Source organism: Nicotiana attenuata, unplaced genomic scaffold, assembly GCF_001879085.1.
Source record: "Nicotiana attenuata strain UT unplaced genomic scaffold, NIATTr2, whole genome shotgun sequence".
NCBI lineage: Eukaryota > Viridiplantae > Streptophyta > Magnoliopsida > Solanales > Solanaceae > Nicotiana > Nicotiana attenuata.
Window position 1 is genome coordinate 276,818 of NW_017670872.1, and position 18,281 is coordinate 295,098.

Sequence of the window (18,281 nt, forward strand, 5' to 3'; positions counted from 1 at the left end):
CCCCCCCCCCCCCCCCCCCCCGCAATTGGAAACTGGGGCAGAATTTTGAGGAGGATCCTCAAAATTCCGAAGTAATTTCAGCCGAACATCGCAAGTAGCCGTCAGAAGCATCAACCCGTTAAACTAGGCAGAATTTACAGGAGGACCCTCAAAATTTCGTAGCAAGAGAGGTCGCAATGTCTTGAGCCGCGTCACAGTCGTCGGTTCATCTAAAAGTTTTTTCTTAAATATATACTTATGTCATATTTTTACAAATTCATGCATGTTTATTATCGAAATCGCCTTGTTCAGCAACGCTACCCCCAATGATACATACCGTATCACCAGACAAAGCCGAACGGGTCAAACAGAGCCAGCGGGGATGCGAACTAACCTTCCCCCTCTATAAAACTCACGAGTTTTCTTTGAATGCAGACACCTGGATTGCGAAAGCATCTGGCTTACTATACACTCACGTTGTTCATGAATACGACTCTCAGAATTGTTGCATTTACCAGCATTTGCTATCCACGCACGCCGGTGATATTCCCTATACCGCAATGTCCCCAGCAGTCACAATGGTGCAACCTGCTATCAACTAAGAAAACTCTATTGCCATTTTCCATTTTATTGGTATTTCTGCATTGCATAAGGCTACCATTCTGCCTTCCGAGACTAAACACTGTCTCCATCTGCATTTTTTCTGCATTGCATAAGGCTACCATTCTGCCTTCCGAGACTAAACACTGTCTCCATCTGCATTTTTCTGCATTGCATAAGGCTACCATTTTACCTTCCGAGACTAAACGCTGTCTCCATCTGCATTTTTTCTGCATTGCATAAGGCTACCTTTCAGCCTTCCGAGACTAAACACTGTCTCCATCTGCATTTTTCTGCATTGCATAAGGCTACCATTATGCCTTCCGAGACTAAACACTGTCTCTATCTGCATTTTTTTCTACATTGCATAAGGCTACCTTTCTGCCTTCCGAGACTAAACACCGTCTCCATCTGCATTTTTCTGCATTGCATAAGGCTACCATTCTGCCTTCCGAGACTAAACACTGTCTCCCTCTGCATCTGTATGGCTGAAAGATCGCCACTTTATTTATGCTTGCATGGCTGAAAGATCGCCACTTTATTTACGTTTGCATGGCTGAAAGATCGCCACTTTATTTATGCTTGCATAGCTGAAAGATCGCCACTTTATTTACGTTTGCATGGCTGAAAGATCGCCACCTTATTTCTGCTTGCATGGCTGAAAGATCGCCACTTTATTTATGTTTGCATGGCTGAAAGATCGCCACCTTATTTACGCTTGCATGGCTGAAAGATCGCCACCTTATTTACGCTTGCATGGCTGAATGATCGCCTCCTTATTTATGCTTGCATGGCTGAAAGATCGCTACTTCATTTACATTTGCATGGCTGAAAGATGGCCACTTCATTTACATTTGCATGGCTGAAAGATCGCCACCTATTGCATCTCATGGGATGAAAGATCGCCAAACACTGCATCTCATGGGCTGAAATTTTGCCAAATTATCCGAGGGCGTCATTGTTCAGAGGCACAATTTGCATAGCCCGAGATGCCATGGCCCGATGATCCCTTTAATCTTTTGCATATCATTATTCAAAGGCATCATGGTTCGGAGGAATCATTCTCATAGCCCGAGAGCATCATTTCATGGCCTGCGAATCCTTTATTATTATACGCTTCATGGCCCAGGACATCATGGTCTAAGGACGTCATCCCAACCGTCCAACGACAGCATTCATGGTCCGACGGGAATGTGCATCATGTTTAAATTTACGCACCGTATATGCTTGTATTGTTTATTTGCAGGTAAACCGGCAAGCAACGGCCATCTCAGCAGGATCAATCCCGCTCCAGTTCCCGCAGCTCTATCAGACCTTAACCATTCACACCGTCCTGAATATTGCGTCGGTTCTTGGAAAGTCTCCATCGGCATATTCCGCCGACGGATCCTGAACTACATATGGCCTGATTCCTGTAAGACCAGGGATATGTAGGTAGCTCAGAAGCCAGAGCACGGCCAAACCTCTTCAAACCGTTTCGCCAGGTCAAAATTGGCCATCATATCTTTACCCGACAACTCTTTCATCCTTCCCGGGTAAAGAGGGGCAGCTGTTGATACCCAATTTTCCCTAAATACTTTAATATGCAAAATACTTTCAAAATAGCATATGTATGCATATAGGTATGTCCAAATGTTTTATTATTTTCCCATAATTTTTAAAGATTTTTAAATCAATTTATTGCTCCATTTTATCCAGAAAAACCCAATAATTATTCCCAAAAATTATCATTTTGGTGATTTACTTATTTAACTCTCGTATTTATACTAAAATATAGCTAAGATAATTTTTTGCATATTTTTACAAATTTATTTGGTATTTTTAAAGCTAAATAGCATATGGTTGCAATATTAGCCTCTTTTAGATTTAATTACATTTATGTCTATAAAATTAGGTCCGATATTTTAAATTTGATAATTATGTATTATTAATCATTTTAGTACCTTTAATTTATTTCCAGAAATTACTTTACTATTTTTTATAAAATAAATAAGGGAAATGTGGCTATTTAAAATATAGCCCAATTGTGTCTCAATTGTGGCCTGATTTGAACCCCAATTTTAAACCCAATTACCCAACCCAAATCCTAATCATACCCGACCCACAACCCAATTAAAACAACCCACCAGGATCCCCTACCTACCCATTCAATCCAGGCCGTTGATCAAAATGATCAACGGCCACCATTAACCCTTTCCATAATTAATCCCAAACAACCCCTAAACCCTATCATTTATCTCATCCAGCCGCCTCTGAATTCCTTTGTTCTCTCAATTCTCTCTCGACCCTCTCTCAAACCCTAGCCGCCTCCCTAAACTACCACCTGAAAACCCCTAAATCCATGGCTTCTAAAGCCATTGGAGGCGTGTATCCACCTCCCTTGGCTTCTATGCGTTCGAGTACTATGGTTTCAAGGCCAAACCTTGAAGAAGCTTGGCCCAGACTTTGGTCAATCTCAGTTTTTGTGGCTGTCTCCGGTCATCTTCGACTTTGCTTCGGCCAGCCATGGCTATTCAAGCCTGATTCTTGACTCGTCCTGCTTAGATCGACGATTGTCCAAGCCTTTCTCACCATCTGGGTTTCTACTGAAACCCTAATCTTTGAGGTTCTTCTGATTTCTTTTATATCTGTCTAGATCCGTGTTTGCTCTAAACTTCTAAACGTTTTTCTCAAGGTTTCTTCTAAAACATTATCTTCAAAACCCCTTATCTTTTCTGATTTAGGGTTTTGTTAAGTTATTTTGAAGCTTTCTCTGATTTTTGTACGTGTTCTACTGTGTTTCCTTATGTCGTTCTTTTACTTAAGTTGCATGTTGAGGGCCTTAACCTTTTGAGATTTCTGAATTTATTTTGTTAGTATTTCTGTCTGATTTACTTGTTTTTCATCTCTATACTCGATTGATGGTGAAAACCCTAAAATTTGGGGTTCATTCGAGTTCTGAGACTATTTGCTATGTGATTTACTTGTTCGTCATGCTCTGAATTCGATTGGTTTCAAAACCCTAATTTACTTTGGACCTATTCGAGTTTCTGAAGTTTCTTCATCTGTTGCTCGACTGAATTTCGAAATCTTTTGTTTCAACCTCTGTTTCTTTATGTGATTTTGACTTCCTGCTACCATTGAAACTCTACTATAAGGTCTTTTCACTTGATCCCTTTGCATGCTTCTGATACTCTCTTTTCTCTATTACTGAGTTGGTGAAATCGACCTATGTGACTACCATATTTCGATAGTTCATTAGCTAATGACTTTGTGTTTGCCATTGCATGATGCTTTCTTTGCACGAGTTCAGCCTCGCATGCCTAATGTTTATGCACTCGTTTATATGCTAAATTTCCCTCTAAAACGACCTTCAATTGTGGACTGATTTCAAACCTCCTTGTGTAATTTTGATTGCACTCGTGTAATTGATTTTTTCTTTATTTTACTGATTTCCCTGTTTCTTGGATTGATTGGAAAACTTCCCTTTAGACTTTCGATTCTCCTGTCCTTAGTTTGGCTTATTTGTTTATTCATGGGAACCCATGTTACTCTCTCCCAAATCAATAGTTTAGAATCCCTGACTCCTTGATTTACTGGGAGCTGATTGTCTCCATATTTTGCAAATCTATTGTGTTTTCTACCTTATTTGGTTAACCGAGTACCTACACTGATTCTGCAATAGTTATTTCCTTAATTGGACCCCTATGGACTTACCCCTAATTGTCTATTCTATACATAGTGTTCTACTTGATTTTTTTCCTTAAATGTTTTCTGCTCATTACCGTTTAATTTCAACTCCTTAATTAAATGAAGTGTTATACTGATTTGATTTAATTGATACATAGTTCCATAATTACTACTAAACTGTGATTCTTGCCTTACTTTCTACCTATTTTCAAACTATAAATACCTGGCTTTTTCATTAACACAGACACGAACACTCCTAATTTCTGAACTCACACTCATACTCAAAATATTCTCTCTTGCTACTTGTACTGTGGCCTATCTTCAAAGTCCTGCTACCTGCCTTTACTGTATTTTGCTTCTTTGAGCTGGTATGTTCTGATTAAGATTTCAGCATCACAACATATGTTTACTTAATACTTTTGCCTTCTTGTCTGCCTACTGCTTGTATTTAATCCAGTATTTACTTTAGCATGTTGTAATTTCCTTCTGCCTGTTCTGAATCTATTGTGAATCCTAAATCCCCCCACCCCAATGTGTTCAATGCTTATGGTTTGTTTGAGGCATGACAGTATTGAATATTACTGGCCATGACTCAAGCTTGATCCCCTGAGATCCTAACCTCTATGTTTCTCTAGTATTGTGTGTTCTGGTAGGCTTCTAGGCATGCCAGCATCTTCTATTGCTGCGCATGCCCAAAGCTGACCCTTGCCTAAAGTACATAGGCTCTTTGGCGATTTCCCAACCCCTGAACCCCTTTGTATGAAATAACCAACTTGTTTATAGCTGTTTCACAACACCTCTTTCCCTCTACTTTACTTCCTTAGTTCTTCAACTCTGTTTCTTCACTTGCACTCTCTCTTAGACTTACGTTCTGGCCCCCCTCTTGTGAGCCTTGCCTTGGGACCTATGAGCTCCCTCTGAACTTGGACACTTGAGGGCTGGCCCTTTCACATTGCACTTGTCCCTATTCTGGTGATACAATTTGGGTGTGAGCACTGCCCGGAGTCCCATTGAGGCTCTTAGGGAACTCTGACACACTCAAATTGGAGAAAGGCTTTAGATCAATGGTCTTTGAGTTGGTCTATCTCATAACTCAGAGAGGAAGTCAAGAATCAGGCTTCCTCTGGTTGTAATTTTCTTTGTACTTTTCTGATGTAATTTATTATTATGGTTTGTAATAAGTTGTAATAAACATTTGGGGGCTGCCTAGTGAAAAAGGGTGGGTAACTATGCATGTAAGGGCAGAAACCATGCCTATAGGGTGTTTCAACTTCTGCATATTCAAAATTCACCTAGAAATTATGCCTATAGGACTGTTATAATTCTGCATATTCAACTTCACCTAGAAATTATGCCTATAGTATTGTTATAATTCTGCATATTCAAACTTCACCTAGAAATCATGCCTATTGGATTGTTCTTATTTCATTATGCATAATTCAAACTGATACCCTGCCTATAAGGTTTTAAATAAGTTTCTGCATTCAGATACCAAGTCTATAAGGTTTTCTGCATTTCGACACCACGTCTATAAGCGTCTAAAATCAGCAACGTGTAGAAAACATGCCTATAGGAGTTTCTAAATGAATCTAATTCGCTTCACTCAATGTTAGATATAAAATCAGTAATAATCTATACTATCACCTGCAAAGCCTGAAACCAATTTATTTAGTTTTTGTACATTCTGCATCTCTTTTAATAATCTAAATCCCTTACTTAACAAGTTTTATAAATATGCATATAGGACTTCGGACAATTCACTTCGAGTTTTACTGTCTTATCACCTTCTGAATTCAGTAGACACCATGCCTATAGGATCCTCGTCTAAACACTTAGGCAAGCCCTAGAGTAATAACTGTAAATTGAACCCACTTCTGTTAATTATTACAACCAGCAGGCAGGCCTGATTCGGACTTCTTATCTGGGTTATGTAATAAACCAATATGTTTCAAAACTCCCTCGTCTTTGGTATTTCAATCAGACCTAAACAGTATGTGCAAGTCATGCTAATTATATGCTTTCTTTGTTTAAGGAGGTATATATGAGCCTTTGTTTGTTTCTATGTGTTTTCCCAAAATATGCAATATGTGTTTTTGTATGTCGCCTTAGAGTTTTTACCTTTGAAACTCCAAATAAGCCTAATATCCTTCCCTTTTTAGGTTTAGTAATCCTAAGTGCCTCCGGGACTGATAGGAGTGGGACGGATAATAGCATGCAATAAGTAATCGATACCAATCCGCGCTTTAAATACCTGAATGGGGTGGGATGGGTAGATATGGATATGATGACCACACGATAATGTCACGTGTAGCCCCTCATTGAGGAGTGATTACCGGATATTGTGTGGGGTGATCCATATTTTTAATAAACCTAGGACCCCTCCTTTTTCTTTTATTCTTTATTTTTTTCAGCATTAAAAATCAGCTTTTGTAATTGTTCTTTCAAACCATTATATGTTGAAATCCCCTCTTATTTGAGCCTTATATGCCTATATGTTAATTGTACCTCAATTCATAATAATTGTCTGGCCGGGAACCACACTAGTGGATTCTGAGGGGTGCCTAACACCTTCCCCTTAGAATAATTTCAAGCCCTTATCCAATCTCTGGTTATCCAAATCAAACTCTTCTGGTGTCCTAATGCACCCTAATCATTAGGTGGCGAATCTTCAAATGCAAACCCAGTTCCCTAAAGGAATGAGTTGTGCCTCCAAATGTCATAAACCCAATTTTTGCGGAGGAAAAGGGGGCGCGATAGTACCGCAGAAGCGGGGCATTGGACCGCAGATGCGGAAAGGCCTTGGCAGACATATATGTTATTTCATTTCGCGAGTTTGGGTTATTTCACCATTTTTGACTTCGACCTTGCAGCTTTTTGGGCGATTCTGAAGAGAGAAATCAAGAGACTTCGTTAAGGTAAGGATTTTTGGACCAAAAACACATTTCTATGGTAGTATTTCATGGATTAAGGCTGTAATTAAAAGGATTAAAGGGCTAAAAATAGAGGATTAGGGCTTGAGTTTAAGAGGCCTTTAAATGAAAATTTGAGGGGTCATTTGGACTCTGATTTTGGTATTCTTGATATGTATGAACTCGTGGGGAGATAAGGAATCCGTTGATGTGAAAATTTCTGAGTTTTGAGAAGTTGGCCCGGGGCTCGGGTATTGCTAATTTCGGGATTTGTGCCCTTTATTGATTGTTTTCACTTGGGCTTTGTTCCCTTGGCATATTTTGACGTCCTCGCTCTGATTTGGATAGCTTTGACGCACGTGGAGGCCTTTTTGAGGGGCAAAGGCGTCGCGAGCTAGAGATTTAGCCGGTTCGAGGTGAGTAATGATTGTAAATGATTTCCAGAGGGTTTGAAACCCCGGACTGCACATCGTAGTGCTATGTTGAGGTGAGACACACACTTGTTGACGAGCGTGAGGTCGTACACTATTGGGGATTGTGACTTGGTCCGTTCCGGTTGATGATTTTACCGTGTATTTGACTGTAACTTATTTGCTATCACTATGATTTGGGCTGAATGCCATATTTGGGCTTCGTGCCAACTACTTGAACCCTTCGGGGCTTTTATTTGATATTTCCTCACTGTTTTGCCTTACTATTTGAATTCAGTCAGGTTAATTTCCATTGTTTTACTACTCAACCATTTTTACTCAATTTTGAGACTTAAATGATATTTTAAATGATGTTTTGGGCTGAGAAACACTGTTTTACTATTGCCCGAGGGGCTTGTGAGTATTTTTGACTGAGTAAGGCCGAGGGCCTATGTTGTGAGGAGACAGTGATACTGATGTGAGGCCTAGGGCCCGAGATATATACGCCATAAGGTGGCTTGAGTGAAATGAGGCCGAGGGCCTAGATTTGATGCCACGAGATGGCTTGTTATTGCGCTTGGGCCGTAAGGGGCCTCTCCAGGAGTCTGCACTCTCCCAGTGAGAGCGGGTACCCAGTGTGATGTGAGATTGAGCCTGAGGGGCTGTTATTGTTCTGAGATATTGTCCGAGGGGCGGATGTGGTGATACTGTGCCCGAGGGGCGAGCTTCTATTTATTTATTGTACCTTAATTGTCTTTCAATTACCTGTTTACTTGTTGAAAGAGAATTTTACATGTCTTTTCACTGGTTTACTGTTTTTAAATGATCTTTACTACTTCATGATAGACTGCTTTGTGCCTTACGTGTTTTCTTACTTTCAGTCATTATTTACATTTGTTACTCACTGAGTTGGAGTACTCACTTTACTCCCTGCACCCTGTGTGCAAATTCAGGCGTAGCTGGTCCCGCTCCCGAGTGCTGATTCATTCCAGCTTCAGGGGGATCTTCGAGGAGTGTTTAGGTAACTGTTGGCGTTTCGCAGCTTGGAGCTCCTCTCTATCTATTTCTTTTACAGTCTTAGTTCAGTAATTCAAACTCTATAGTTACCTTTGAGGATTTGGTACTGTTAGATGCTCGTGACTTGTGACACCCCAGTTAGGGTTGTGTTGGGTTATGTTTCCGCACTTCATTGACATTATTCGCTACTTAATACTATTAAATCATGTTTTAGACTGTTTTATGTTGTTTAACTGCTTAAAAAGGCAAATTGGGTTTAGTTGGCTGGCCTTGTCTTTACGAGAGGCGCCATCACGACCGGGTTGGGATTTAGGGTCATGACAAGTTGGTATTAGAGCCTAGGTTACATAGGTCTCACGAGTCATGAGCAGTTTTAGTAGAGTCTCACGGATCGGTACGGAGACGTCTGGATTTATCCTCTAGAGGCTGCAGAACCTTTAGGAAAAAGCTTCACATTCTTGAAATTCTTATCGTGCGAGTTTGTTGATCCGAGTACTAAACTTCTGTTGTTCTATTCTCTCACAGATGGTGAGGACACGCGCTAGCGGACAGGGTGGACGACCACCTGTGCCACCAGCTGCGGCCACCAGAGGCCGAGGACGCGGTCGTGGTCGTGGTAGAGGTAGAGCAGCGGGGGTAGCACCTGCAGATCCTCCAGCTGCCCCTGTTCAGGACCAGGTCCCAGCTGTGGACCCTCCAACAGCACCAGCTCAGGCACCAGCTGTGCCTATTATGATTCCGAGTCTTCAGGAGGCCTTGGCTCAGATCTTATCAGTTTACACTGGCCTAGCTCAGGCAGTTTCAGCCACTACAGCAGCAGCTACTTCACAGGCTGGGAGAGGCAGTCAGACTCTCGCCGCCCGCACACCTGAGCAGGTCGTGCAGGGACTTCAGACGCCGGGGGAATATCCAGCCCAACCCATCGCAGCTTCTTAGGACTATGCAGTTTCTGTCATGCTAGAGGATGAGCAGCATAGGTTGGAGAGATTTGGGAGACTTCAGCGTCCGACCTTCAGTGGAGCAGAGGGCGAGGATGCCTAGGGCTTTTTAGACAAATCTCAGAGGATGCTTCGCACACCCGGTATTCTGGAGACCGGCAGGGTCGCTTTCACTACTTATCAGTTTTCAGGACCTGTTTTTACTTGGTGGGAGGATTTTAAGAGGCGTAGGCCTGTTGGTGCAGCACCCCTATCCTGGCAGCAGTTCTCCGTTCTCTTTCTGGAGAAGTATGTACCGCAGTCTCGTAGAGAGGAGCTACGTCAGTTTGAGTGGTTGCGTCAGGGGGAGATGACCGTGTCACAGTATGAGTTGAGGTTCTCTAAGTTGGCTCGTCATGCCATCTGGTTGGTCCCGACAGATCGAGAGAGGATTATGAGATTTGTCGATGGTCTTACTTATCAGCTCCGTATCGTATGATCAGGGAGAGGGTGACTGGTGCTACATTCGAGGAGGTTGTGGATATTGCCAGAGAGATTGAGTCTGTCCATCGCTAGGAGCGAGAGGAGAGGGAGGCCAAGAGGCCTCGAGGATCTGGTAGCTACAGTGGTGGTCCTTCGAGGGGCCAGTTCCAGCACGACAGTGGCCGACAGTTCCGTCAGGGTCAGTCTGATCGCTCAGGTTATCGAGGAGCATCATCGGGTCATGGTTCCCACAGTTTACACTAGGGCCATTCTTCACTTAGTGCCTTCCCAGCTCTGAGCTCATCCCGTGCTCTATCTGTTCAGGGCTCTTCTACGCCGAGTGCATCTGCTGGTCACTATGGTGCGAGGGGTTCCCATCAGTCCCTTTCTCCAGTACCTAGGAGTTGTTATGAGTGTGGCGAGATGGGCCACATATGGAGGCAGTATCCCCGTCGTGTTGCTTGTTCATCCCAGCAGAGGGGTCAGTCATCAGCTTCAGCGCCAGTTGCTCCACCACCACCCGTCTAGCCAGCTAGGGGTGGGGATCAGTCAGCCAGGGGTCGCCCCAGAGGGGGAGGTCGATCAGGGGGCTGTCATGCCCGTTTCCATTGCTTCTGATGCTGTCATTATAGGTATTATTTCAGTCTGCCACAGAGATGCCTCTGTACTATTTGATCCTGGTTCTACCTATTCTATGTGTCATCATACTTTGCTCACTATTTGGGTACTCCTCGTGAGTTTCTTGCTTTACCTGTTCATGTATATACCCCGGTGGGTGATACTGTTGTTGTATACCGTGTGTACCGGTCGTGTGTGGTGACTATTGGGGGTCTGGAGACCCGAGTTGATATTTTATTATTGAGTATGGTGGATTTCGATGTCATTTTGGGCATGGATTGGCTATCTCCGTATCGCGCTATTCTAGATTGTCATGCCAAGACAGTCACGTTGGCTATTCCGGGTGTGCCACGGATTGAGTGGCGAGGTGTGACTGATTATGTTCCTAGCAGAGTGATTTATTTCTTGAAAGCCCAGCGTATGGTTAGGAAGGGTTGTCTTTCGTGTCTTGCCTTTGTGAGGGATGTTGGAGCTGAGACTCCCAGTGTGAGGGATTTCCCTAATGTATTTCCTGTAGACCTGCCGGGCATGCCACCGGACAGGGATATTGATTTTGGTATTGACCTGGTACCGGGCACTCAGCCCATCTCTATTCCGCCGTATCGTATGGCACCATCGGAGTTGAAGGAGTTAAAGGAGCAACTTCAGGAACTCCTAGATAAGGGGTTCATTCGGCCTAGTGTGTCACCTTGGGGTGCGCCAGTTCTGTTTGTGAAGAAAAAGGATGGCACTATGAGAATGTGCATTGATTATAGGCAATTGAACAAGGTAACAGTTAAGAACAAGTATCCCTTGCCTCGCATGGATGATTTATTCGACCAGCTTCAGGGAGCGAGGGTATTCTCCAAGATTGATCTTCGTTCGGGTTATCACCAGTTGAAGATCAGGGATTCGAATATTCTTAAGACGGCCTTCAGGACCAGATATGGTCATTATGAGTTCCTGGTTATGTCTTTTGGGATGACCAATGCCCCAGCAGCATTCGTGCATTTGATGAACAGCGTGTTCCGGTCTTATCTTGACTCATTTGTCATAGTTTTCATTGATGATATCCTTATATATTCGCGTAGTCCGGAGGAGCACGCGGAGCATTTGAGGGTTATATTGTAGAGATTGAGGGATGAGAAGCTTTAGGAAAAGTTCTCCAAGTGTGAGTTTTGGCTCAGTTCAGTGGCATTCTTGGGACACGTGGTGTCCAGTGAGGGTATTCAGGTTTATCGAAAGAAGATAGAGGAGTTGGCCCAGACCGTCCTCAGCCACAGAGATTCGTAGTTTTCTTGGTTTGGTAGGCTATTATCGCCGGTTTGTTCAGGGATTCTCATCTATCGCATCGCCCTTGACCAAGTTGACTCAAAAGGGTGTTTCATTTGTATAGTCGGACGAGTCTGAGGAGAGCTTTCAGAAGCTCAAGACAGCTTTGACCACAGCTTCAGTGTTGGTTTTGCCATCAGCTTTAGGTTCATATACCGTGTATTGTGATGCTTCGAGAGTAGGTATTGGTTGTGTGTTGATGCAGGAGGGTAGAGTTATTGCCTATGCTTCTCGTCAGTTGAAGCCCCATGAGAAGAACTACCCCGTTCATGATTTGGAGTTGGCTGCTATAGTTCACGCGTTGAAGATTTGGAGGCATTACTTGTATGGCGTATCTTGTGAGGTATTCACTAATCATCGCAGTCTTCAACATTTGTTCAAGCAAAAGGATTAATTTGAGGCAGCGGAGATGGTTGGAGTTACTTAAGGATTATGACATCACTATATTGTACCATCTGGGAAAGGCCAATGTGGTGGCCGATGTTTTGAGCCGAAAGGCAGTGTGTATGGGGAGTTTGGCATACCTTCCAGTTGGGGAGAGACCTCTTGCGGTTGATGTTCAGGCTTTGGCCAATCGGTTCGTGAGGTTGGATATTTCGGAGCCCAGTCGGATATTGGCTTGTGTGGTTTCTCGGTCTTCCCTATATGAGCGCATTAGAGAATGCCAGTATGATGATTCACATTTGCTCGTACTTAGGGACAGAGTTCAGCATGATAATGACAGAGATGTGTCTATTGGAGATGATGGAGTATTGAGGATGCAGGGCCGGATTTGTGTGCCCGATGTAGATGGGCTTCGGGAGCTGATTCTGGAGGAGGCCCATAGCTCGCGGTATTCTATTCATCCAGGAGCCGCAAAGATGTATCAGGATCTGAGACAGCATTACTGGTGGCGGAGAATGAAGAAAGATATTGTGGGATTTGCAGCTCGGTGTCTCAATTGTCAGCAGGTGAAATATGAGCATTGGAGACCGGGTGGCTTGCTTCAGCGGATGGATATTCCAGAGTGGAAGTGGGAGCGGATCACTATGGATTTTGTAGTTGGGCTTCCACGAACTTCGAGGAAGTTTGATGCTATTTGGGTGATTATGGATAGGCTGACCAAGTCCGCGCACTTCATTCCTATCTGTACTACTTATTCTTCCGAGCGGTTAGCAGAGATATATATCCGAGAGATTGTTCGGTTGCATGGTGTCCCAGTTTCCATTATTTCAGATCGGGGCACCCAGTTTACTTCCCAGTTCTGGAAGTCTGTTCAGCGAGAGTTGGGTACCAGGTACAGTTGAGCACAACTTTCCACCCTCAGACGGACGGGCAGTCCGAGCGCACCATTCAGATATTAGAGGATATGCTATGCGTTTGTGTTATTGATTTCGGAGGGTCATGGGATCAGTTTCTACTGCTTGCAGAGTTTGCCTATAACAACAGCTACCAGTCGAGCATCCAGGTGGCTCCATGTGAGGCTTTGTACGGGAGGCGGTGTAGATCTCCAGTTTGTTGGTTTGAGCCCGGTGAGGCTAGGCTATTGGGGACAGATTTGGTTCAGGATGCTCTAGATAAAGTGAACGTAATTCAGGAGAGACTTCGTACATCGCAGTCAAGGCAACAGAGTTATGCTGACTGGAAGGTTCGAGATGTGTCCTACATGGTCGGTGAGAAGGTTCTGTTGAAGGTCTCGCCCACAAAAGGTGTTATGAGATTTGGAAAGAAAGGGAAGTTGAGTCCGCGGTTCATTAGGCCTTTTGAGGTACTTCAGAGGATTGGGGAGGTGGCTTATAAGCTTGCTTTGCCACCCAGCTTGTCGAGTGTGCACCCAGTGTTCCATGTTTCTATGCTCCAGAAGTACATTGGAGATCTGTCTCATGTTCTGGATTTCAGCACGGTTCAGTTGGAGGGTGATTTGACATATGATGTGGAGCCAGCAGCTATTTTGGAGCGTCAGGTTCGGAAGTTGAGATCAAAAGATATAGCTTCGGTGAAGGTGTAGTAGAGAGTTCGGCCCGTGGAGGAGGCTACCTGGGAGACCGAGCGGAAGATGCAGAGCAGATATCCTCACCTGTTTGAGGCTTCAGGTATGTTTCTTGACTCGTTCGAGGACGAACGTTTATTTAAGTTGGGGAGAATGTGACGACCCGGACGGTTGTCTCATGAGTTACCGCTCTGTTTCCCCCATTTTTGCTTCTTCATGCCTTGTTATCCGTGTTTTGAGGTATCGGGTTGGTCGGACTGGATTCAGATTGGTTTTGGTGAAGTTTGAGACACTTAGTCTCTTTTAGGAAGGCTTAAGTTGGAAAAGTCAACCGGATGTTGACTTATGTGTTAGAGGGCTCGGATGTGAGTTCCGATAGTTCGGGGAGCTTCGGGAGGTGATTTATGACTTAGGAGTGTGAACGGAATGCGTTTTGGAGGTCCGGAGTAGATTTAGGCTTGAATTGGCAAAGTTGATATTTTGGCGATTTCCGGTTGGTAGGCGAGATTTTGATATAGGGGTCGGAGTGGAATTCCGAGAGTTGCAGTAGCTTCGTTCTGTGATTTGGGATGTGTATGCAAAATTTCAGGTTATTCGGACGTGGTTTTGTTGGGTTTTTGATCAAAAGCGGAATTTGGAAGATTTTTAGAAGCTTAGGCTTGAATCTGATGTGTTTTGGTTGAATTGATGTTGTTTGAAGTGTTTTGATGATTGGAACAAGTTTGAATAATATTTTAGGATGTGTTGGTGCTTTTGGTTGAGGTCCCGGGGGGCCTCGGGGTGATTTCGGGTGGTTAACGGAGAAGTTGGATGTTTGTGAAAGCTGCAGATTTTCTGCTTCTGGTATTTCCGCACCTGCGGAATTGGGACCGCAGGTGCGATGCCGCAGGTGCGAGGGAGGAAGCCGCAGATGCGAAATTGGGGCTGGCGAGCAGTTTCTAAAGAAGCGGTCAAGATGGCCGCATCTGCGGTATCGCAGATGCGATTTTGGGCCTTAAGTGAAAAACCGCAGAAGCGGTGGTTTGGCCGCAAATGCGGTACCGCAGAAGCGGGGCATTGGACCGCAGATGCGGAAAGGCTTGGGCAGACATGTATGTTATTTCATTTCGCGAGTTTGGGTTATTTAACCATTTTTGACTTTGACCTTGGAGCTTTTTGGGCGATTCTGAAGAGAGAAATCAAGAGACTTCGTTAAGGTAAGGATTTTTGGACCAAAAACACATTTCTATGGTAGTATTTCTTGGATTAAGGCTGTAATTAAAAGGATTAAAGGGCTAAAAATTGAGGATTAGGGCTTGAGTTTAAGAGGCCTTTAAATGAGAATTTGAGGGGTCATTTGGACTCCGATTTTGGTATTCTTGATATGTATGAACTCGTGGGGGAGATAAGGAATCCGTTGGTGTGAAAATTTCTGAGCTTCGAGAAGTGGGCTCGGCGCTCGAGTTTTGCTAATTTCGGGATTTGTGCCCTTTATTGATTGTTTTCGCTCGGGCTTTGATATTGTTTTACGTCCTCGCTCTAATTTTGGATAGGTTCGACGCACGTGGAGGCCGATTCGAGAGGCAAAGGCGTCGCGAGCTAGATACTTAGCCAGTTCGAGGTGAAAATAATTGTAAATGATGTCCTGAGGGTTTGAAACCCCGGATTGCACATCGTAGTGTTATGTTGATGTGAGACACACGCTTGTTGACGAGCGTGGGGTCGTACACTATTGGGGATTGTGACTTGGTCTGTCCCGGTTGATGATTTTTACCGTGTATTTGACTTAAACGTATTTGCTATCACTATGATTCAGGCTGAATGCCACATTTGGGCTTCGTGCCAACTACTTGAACCCTTCGGGGCTTTTATTTGATATTTCCTCACTGTTTTGACTTACTATTTGAAATCAGTCAGGTTAATTTACACTGTTTTACTACTCAGGAATTTTTACTCGATTTTGAGACTTAAATGATATTTCAAATGATGTTTTGGGCTAAGAAACACTGTTTTACTATTGCCCGAGGGGCTTGTGAGTATTTTTGACTGAGTAAGGCCGAGGGCCTATGTTGTGAGGAGATACTGATACTGATGTGAGGCCGAGGGCCCGAGATATGTACGTCACGAGGTGGCTTGAGTGATATGAGGCCGAGGGCCTAGATTTGATGCCACGATATGGCTTGTTATTGCCCTTGGGCCGTAAGGGGCCCCTCCAGGGTCTGCACACCCCTAGTGAGCGCGGGTACCCAGTGTGATGTGAGATGGAGCCCGAGGGGCTGTTATTGTTTTGAGATGTTGTCCGAGGGGCGGATGTGGTGATACTGTGCCCGAGGGGCGAGCTTCTATTTATTTACTATACCTTAATTGTCTGTCAATTACCTGTTTACTCGTTGAAAAAGGATTTTACCTATCTTTTCATTGGTTTACTGTTTTTAAATGATCTTTACTGCTTCATTACAGATTGCTTTGTGCCTTACATGTTTTCTTACTTTCAGTCATTATTTACATTTGTTACTCACTGAGTTGGAGTACTCACTTTACTCCCTGCACCCTGTGTGCAGATTCAAGCGTAGCTGGTCCTGCTCCCGAGTGCTGATTCATTCCAGCTTCAGGTGGATCTTCGAGGAGTCTTTAGGTAGCTGTTGTCGTTTCGTAGCCTGGAGCTCCTCTCTATCTATTTTTTTTACAGTCTTAGTTCAGTAATTCAAACTCTGTAGTTACCTTTGAGGATTTGGTACTGTTAGATGCTCGTGAGTTGTGACACCCCACTTAGGGCTGTGTTGGGTTATGTTTCCGCACTTCATTGACATTATTCGCTACTTAATACTGTTAAATCATGTTTTAGACTGTTTTATGTTGTTTAACTGCTTAAAAAGGTAAATTGGGTTTAGTTGGCTGGCCTTGTCTTCACGAGAGGCGCCATCACGACCGGGTTGGGATTTAGGGTCGTGACATAACTTTTGATTTAGTGTGTGCTCTTTTTTCTCTATTGTTTATCAATGTTTTGTGTGTGCTATGTGTTTCTGTGCTTTCTACGTGCATGATTGAATGTATTGGTTGAAGGGTTAGCCAGTTAGGTGGAAACTTTTCGTGATTGAGAGATGGTTTTGTGGGTGAGGTTATAGTATAGCAGATGAATGAAGAATCACGTGCGATGCTTGGAGTTGTGCATTTAGTCTTATATCAGTTCTTAATTTGAATTCACAAAAGGGTAAAAGAAAAATGGTTTGATTGTGGAACATCAGAAGTCTAGAAGCTACTCCGATAATAGGAAAAAAGTTAGGCCGAATGGTATTTTCTTTTGTTAGTTGATATGGATGGATTCATTCTCTTTTGACAAGTATTTTATACATGAATGACTAGCAACAAGGCTATGTTGGAATATTGAACAAATTACAAGCTTCTATTATTTATAACAGAGTATATAAGGAGTTAAAAATGAATAACATTTGCATTTGCCATGTTGTCCAAGAAGATAGCAAAAGTATGCAAATGAACTTAAGACTAAGTATATTTTCTTGTTTGTCTTCTAAAATTCTGGCATTTCTCTCTTGCCAGGTAATCCACCAAATAGTTGCCGGGATGGCATACCATAATCTTGTGTGAGTACTTATCAGTCTTCTGATAATCTACCCCCGTAGAAGTTCCAAAAGAGTTCTAGGCTGCGATGAGCCAAAAGGTTATCTCTTATTTAAGAAGTCAAATTCGTGTTCCGAGGCCTTAAAAACCTCCTTTTGTCTTTTCTCGATTTGCGTGAACAGTCCGGACTTATATCTGGAAAGCCTTTATGTGAAAATTTGAGAAAAATGATAAATTTTGCCTTTAAAATGGAATTAAGTTGACTTCGGTCAATATTTTGGGTAAACGGACCCAGACCCGTGTTTCGACGGTTTCGTAGGGCCCGTAGTAAAATATGGGACTTGGGTGTATGTCAGGAATCGAATTCCGAGGTCCTAGCTCGAGAAAAGAATTTTTAAAGGAAATTATTTGCTGGAAAATATAAGCATTTTTAGAAATGAAAGTGCATGTAATCTTGATAGTATCGGGCCCGTATTTCAGTTTCGAAGCCCGGTACAGGTTTAAAATAATGATTAAGTCGAATCTGTGAAATTTGGTTAGAATCGAAGTTGATTTGGTATAAGTCGGACCCATAGTTGAGAAAATGGAAATTTCAATGTTCTTAAGAATTTCTTGAATTTTGGTGCTAAATTCGTAGTTGTTGATGTTATTTTGATGATTTGATCGCACGAGCAAGTCCGTATAATATTTTTAGACTTGCGAGCATGTTTGGTTTGGAGCCCCGAGGGCTCGAGTGTGTTTTGGATGGGCCACAAAGTTATTAGAACTTAGCAAAAACTCAGCTGATGCATCTGGTTTTTGCACAGGCCTCTGATCTCGCAAACAAGATCAGGCTTCGCAA

At 43.2% G+C, this 18,281-nt stretch overlaps 1 protein-coding gene across 2 annotated transcripts in view; it reads left to right on the forward strand.

Moving 5' to 3' along the window:
• LOC109244095 (cytochrome c-like) overlaps nt 1–16,753 on the forward strand; it is a 35,937-nt gene extending 19,184 nt beyond the window's left edge. Inside the window, exons 4-5 of one of the 2 annotated variants that reach the window (XR_002070666.1) lie at nt 8,521–8,588; nt 16,423–16,753. Coding sequence is in view for 1 of the 2 variants with exons in the window: in XM_019411128.1 (XP_019266673.1) it covers nt 8,521–8,526 (6 nt within the window). In the remaining variant the exon portion in view is untranslated. Of the gene's footprint in view, nt 1–8,520; nt 8,806–16,422 lie in introns of those variants that run through there. The other variant, XM_019411128.1, reaches the window with a different exon arrangement.
• The last annotated feature ends 1,528 nt before the right edge of the window (nt 16,754–18,281 follow it).